This window comes from Fulmarus glacialis, unplaced genomic scaffold, assembly GCF_000690835.1.
Source record: "Fulmarus glacialis isolate BGI_N327 unplaced genomic scaffold, ASM69083v1 scaffold38418, whole genome shotgun sequence".
Classification (NCBI taxonomy): domain Eukaryota; kingdom Metazoa; phylum Chordata; class Aves; order Procellariiformes; family Procellariidae; genus Fulmarus; species Fulmarus glacialis.
The window spans coordinates 1-5,897 of NW_009226982.1; the positions used below are offsets into that span (position 1 = coordinate 1).

A 5,897-nucleotide genomic window follows, 5' to 3' on the forward strand; every position below is an offset into this window, starting at 1 on the left:
GGTGGGGGGGTTGGGAATGGGGGAACCCCCGGGGTTTGGGAACCGGGGGGGCACTGGGCTCCCAGACCAACTTTGACATGAGATGTAGGGGATGTGGGTGGGGAGGCGAGGGGAGCACAGGTGGGGAATGCCGCTGAAGGGGCAACCTCCAATGGGGCTGGTTTCACACTTGTGTTTATGGGTGTTTGGCTTTTGGACCATCTGGTTAAGTATCTCCATCTTAGCTGGGCTTTTTTTCCCCATGGTTTTTCATTTGTCATTTTTCTTTAATATGTGAAAGCTAAATTTTCAAAAGTGGGGTTATGTATGTTTCTGCACGTTGTGTGAACTTTCTGGGACTTCTGTTGCTCTTTTTCTGCCCCGATAGATTTAAATCGTCCACAGTAAAAGAATGCATTCATGCGATACTGAAGGAGAAGCTGGCCAATGTACAGTACATCCCAGAAGAAATGCCTCAGCTTACAAAGTCTTTATCAGAGACAATAAAAGACAGACTGAAAGGTAAGGAGGTTTGCTGGGGAAGTTGTTTCTTTTCTTACTGTGTCCTCTCCCGTTGACGAAATCCCTCTTTCCTCCTTTCGTCTTGAAGCCGATTTCTTCCCTGTTGACTGACTTGAGTTTACCGTTATGAAACATTCTGGCCTATATACATACATTCCTCGCCTGCGGAACTAGAAACCTAATTCAAGCAGACAAGATTTGTTTTCGTATAGAGTGGCTAGTGTAGGATGTCAGCCGTGGAGGGGCTGCAGGGGGAAAGAAGCTGCATTAGAGAGAAGGAAGAAGTAATGTTTCATTGCTTCTTGCTTCAATAAACAGAACACTTCCTGCTTTTTTTCTGCTGCAAGTTAGATCAGAGTTGGGTCAGAGTGGAATAGCCGGGAGATCAGAACAAGGCCCAGTGGGAGCAGTGAAGGGGGAGAGAGTTAGGACCACAGTCAGCCAAGGAGGGGTGTGACTACAGCCTCACAGCACTGAAAAAAGGTCGTGGTGGTGTTGCGCAGGATGCCCTCCAACATTTTAGTTCAAGAACTAAACTTCAGGCTCCAGCAGGTGTTTCCTGTGTTCAGTGCTGGAACAAGTACATAGATGTGTGTTGGCACGGTCACTTTTTTTTTTTGCCTTCTTCCTGGGGACAGGCTGGTGCTCCAACTGCTAGGCTGGCCTGACACGGTGACACAGACATACCGTCACCCTCGGCAGGAACTGTGGATTTATGCTTCTCCCGGAGTTATGCATCTGCTTTAAAACCAGCAGCAGCTGTCGTCCCAGCACGTGTTGATGCCGAGCTAATACGCACAGGGCTTGGCTTCAGTAATCTGTAAACACTCTCCCAGTAGCCTGAAGCGAGACTGGCCCGGTGTGGCCCTCGTATCAGCTGGCATCTCTGATAAGCATTGACATGGTGGATGTTACCAGACCCAGCATGTTGTGTTCAATCCTCCAGTGCAAAGAGTGTGCCTGAGTCTTCCCAGGACGCTGCTTTGTTGAAGACAGGCATTAGGATCTATATTTTATTTTAAACATGCTTGTTCTGTTTTGGCTTCTGGAATGTTGCCATGGCCTGATTGGATCTGGCCTGTGCCCTAAAGGTATTTCTTTACTATTGTAAAACAACTGCCTATCTTTGCAGACAGCATACGTAGAGCGTATGCTTTTATGTTGCCTTTTATCCCAGCTCAGAAGCACAGGAAACACCTATGTAGCAGAAGAATCTCTATAATACCTTTGCATCAGAACGGTTTTAAAATAAGCCAATTTTTTTCAAATTGGATTTTGTCCACCAGCAGCCTTATTTACATTCTTTCCATGAGTTCAGTTCTTGAAAGTTGTCAAAGTAGAATGCTGACATATAGTGTGGCTGTTCAGGGGTGTCTACTGCCTTAGATGCATCTTTTGACGGATGCCAAATACCCTGTTCACCCTTTAACTCCAATAAGACTGCTACTCTGTACCAAGTGAAGCTGCAAGGCAGTCTGTCCACTTTACCAATTGCATGGACTTGCACAGGACACTTGCTTTGTAACCAGAAATCTTTAGCTTTCTGGATCCTGTTTTGGGCTCATATTTTAAACAAGTTGTTGCTCTCACTATTATTTTTTTCTACCTCTCCAGAGGAGGGATTTGACAGGTACAAAATGGTGGTGCAGGTTGTCATTGGAGAGCAGAGAGGAGAAGGAGTGAAGTAAGTTTTGCATCTTCTAATTGTATTTCTATCATTTTTGTTGGGTTTGGGTGGTTTTTTTTTTTTCTTTGGTAGCTGCTTCCAACTTTCCAAGGTACAAAGATCTCTCTGCAGATCATAAAGTGTAAAGCACTTTATTTTTTCTTTAAGTGGCAAGTGAAGGCTTGGATTGTGGCTGATTGAATTACCCGGTGATAATTGCCTGTATGGGGGTTCTCAGCAAGCTGAAATGCTGAAAAGCACTTGTGAGGAGTGTTGCAGAAAGGCATTTTACATTGTATTCATGATGAACTAGAGCACCCACCCAGTCCATTCTCAAGGCCCTGCTGGAGCACAAGAGCCATGGTAACTCACTTCTGTCTAAAGCCAGATTTCCACAAGTACTTCATTTGCATTTAATCCCCCCAGGTAGGCATTTTATTATGTTTAAATTTCTATAATCCCCATGCAATACTGTCATGGGAATCGAGCCTAGAACGTGGGTGCTGAGCACTTGCAGTCTAGCTGCCGATGCCTGCAATCAGACAAAAGAATTCCTCTTGGCTGCAGTAGCGGGCTGTAGCTTTCCATTACTAGTGAGCAGGGAGAAGACAAAAGAGAACAGCCCATAAGGTTTATGTGCTTTATCTGCTGGGCTTATCTTTATTATTGTGCCTGGTACTCCAGCAGAAGATAAGTGCAGCAGAGCTGTAATCAGATCAGCTGCCTCAATGTTCTGGAGGTCAGGAAGGAATATCTGTACCTGCTGCTCAGGCTTTTGTCAGGAATGTCTGTCTGCCGGCAGACTGCTCCAGAAGCACTGTACCAGGGTGAACGGTTCAATGAGGTGGTCTGATTTGAAACGTGAAGCCCAGCAACAGACTGACAGAGCAATTGGGGAAATTCTCTGGTTTGCAATAGGCAGGAGGCAAAACTGAAGCATGATCGCTAACATCCTTAATGCAAAATACTGGGTAACCAGGGTATTCCAGAGGCAGAGTGGAATATTGGACAGAAAAAAAAGCAGAATAACCCTGAGGGCTAGGATAATAGAAAAAAAGGATGAAATTTAACAATCTTATAACAGTAAGTCATACATGTAGGGACTAGGAACAACACGCTGTGCCACAAACAGGGATCCCGACAGCTGAGACTGACTGGGGCAGGCAGGGAGCTGGGCGTTTGCAGCAGAGAAAGGGGAGTGCCAATGAGATTAGACAAGGCAGCAGCGACGTCTTGTCTGTAATATCCTGTTACGGTCCAGTTGCTTGACTTCAAGGTAAGGCTTGGACTGAAGCAGGTGTAGAAAAAGGCGAGCAGGATGGTCAGGGAACAGAGAGTATAGATACGAAAGGACTAGAAGAGCTTAGTTCATGGTCTGGTAACACGACATCTGCCAAGGAATACGATAGCTTCCTATAAATAAGTTGGGGGTATGTACCACGAGGGTGCTGGAGGTGAAGGACAAGAACAAATAAGCTAAATTAGCCACCAATATGCATAGGCCAGAAGTCAAAGATTCTTAAGCACCGTATCAATGAGGTTTCAAGCCCTGCTGCACAGTGGAGGTGGCAGGGTTAATAGCTGATGAGTTTGAAGATGGAGCTTGATCCACATACAGAGGGGGTTACAGCATGTGGTGGAATTCAGCAGTGGGGATGTAGTCAGGATTCAGAAGAACACTTCCCACTTCCTTTATCTTTAAAGGAAGCTCAGTTTGCTTTTCGAGGAAAGTATCTGCGATCACTTAGGTCCTTACACGTGAACTCTTGTGGGTAATGGCTCCGCTCTGTCTCCTTTGTCTAGTATGGCTGCACGATGTTTCTGGGATGCTGACACTGACAGCTATGCTCATGATGTGTTTATGAATGTAAGTATCGGCTGGTTTACCATGGCAAAGTGTAAAGCTACTTGCTTTTGTATGAGGGGCAGAGTGACCTTAAATATGGAGCAGAAAAAAAACAACCACTAGGAGGAAGGAACCAAGACTCTATTGAAACAGTATGATTTACGTCCTCATTCACCAAACATACTTAGATATAATAGCCAACATAGTAAAACTTATTTCCTGAGTAGGTCATACAGTACTGTACAAAAGTCATTACAGTCACACCATTTTACAGGTGGGGAGAGGAAGCACAAGAGATAAAGTCTTTTCTTATGTGCTTTGCTGAACTGCTATTATGGAGTATGGCTGGAATCCAGGACTGAGCAAAAGTCAAGGTTTTATTTTGTTATTATTTTATTTTTATTTTATTTTAAACTGACACCTAGACACCTGCAGGTGTGTGGATGGAGTAAATTGAGGCACTTCTGGCATTCAGATACACTGAGCTGGGTTGCACCACAAGTGAGGTGAATAAAAAGCTAACTAAAAGACAGAAAATTGCCATATATTACAATATAAGGTTATGCTCTGGTCTAAATGTTCCCTTAGGTTAGGCCTTTTCAGTTAGGCTAGCAAAGAGCTTGCCTTTACTAACACAGAGCCTTTCTCTGTTTCCCCCAGGACAGCCTGTTTTGTGTGGTAGCTGCGTTTGGCTGCTTCTACTATTGAAGACAGTAAACGTTGCACAGAAGGACAGAGGTGGGGGAGAATACTTTAAAGTATTTTTGTTAAAGTGCACAAAAGCATCATGTTCTTCCTTTAGTACCTAACAAAATAACAGCTCTACAAAGCATGTCCTACACCAGTTCTACACATTACAACATTCCTTCCTCCTTGTGGACATCGATATAGCTTTAAGCACAATATTATTATATCCTTTATTTAAATCGCCCTTTGTTTTTATAGTGTGATGGTTTTGTCCTAAAAAAGTGTATTGCCAATAGCCATTGTTTCTAAGGCAAACTCAACTTCTGTATTGAAAAGATTCTGTTGCTTTTATTTTTGTTAATTTTCTGAAATGAATGAAATATTTATAAGAAATGTAATATAATAAATCTATGTATTTAATATTTCCTCTCCTGTGGTTTGACCCTTGCCATTTCCACCATTTGTCCTTTTCCTCCACTCTACAAGATGCACTAGCCTTGACTGCTTGTCTGTGCTTCTCAGATGAACGTTTTCTGAGGATTCTTTGTAAATTAACCCATAAAGCCAACCTCATATTCTGGTTATCCAGATTTGTTTCTGTGACTCCCATAAGATTTGGGCTGTGAATCCCAGCTAAGTGTCACATGAGATGATATTAACCGATAGGAAGACGAAGTATTTAGGACATTACGTCAGGCCAGCGGCCTGCACACCCCACTCACTGCCGAAACTCCTCCCTGCTGTAACTCCTCATTGGGTTGGTGCAATTTGGCACCTGTGGACACCGTGAGTAATCACTGCTCATTGCCCTCTTCAGCAGATACTGCAGTGCTTTCTCAATCTTTGCCTCTCTGTAATTGTTTTGGGATATGAGGGTGGATGTTTGGAGCCCAAATTTGTTAGGACTCCAGCCTCGGAAAAGAGCAGTAGAAAAGGCTGCTGTAGGTCAGAAAAGGAACGCGGAAGTCTCTCATCTCCCCAAAAGTTGGAGGACCACGTTGGTTCCTGAGAGATTGGGTGCCACCAGAGTGCATCTCGGGTGCCCATTGGAAGATGGGATGAGTTGCTGTGTGGTGATGCCTGTTCTCTCTGTGCTGACCAAGGAGCAAACGCAGCTGAACAATTTCAGCAGCATGAATGGCTTTTAGAGTGCTGAAGTTGGGTGAGGTGAGTCCTGAATCCTACCCTCACCGACTG

The 5,897-nt window shown here is 44.2% G+C and overlaps 1 protein-coding gene across 1 annotated transcript; it reads left to right on the forward strand.

Moving 5' to 3' along the window:
• Positions 1 to 367: 367 nt before the first annotated feature.
• On the forward strand, positions 368 to 5,122 carry TCTEX1D2 (Tctex1 domain containing 2; the record flags this gene model as incomplete). The annotated part of the gene is made up of 4 exons (XM_009582994.1): positions 368 to 501; positions 2,116 to 2,185; positions 3,971 to 4,034; positions 4,674 to 5,122. Coding segments are annotated over 4 exons (316 nt in total), but the record flags the coding sequence as incomplete, so codon positions are not given.
• Positions 5,123 to 5,897: the final 775 nt, after the last annotated feature.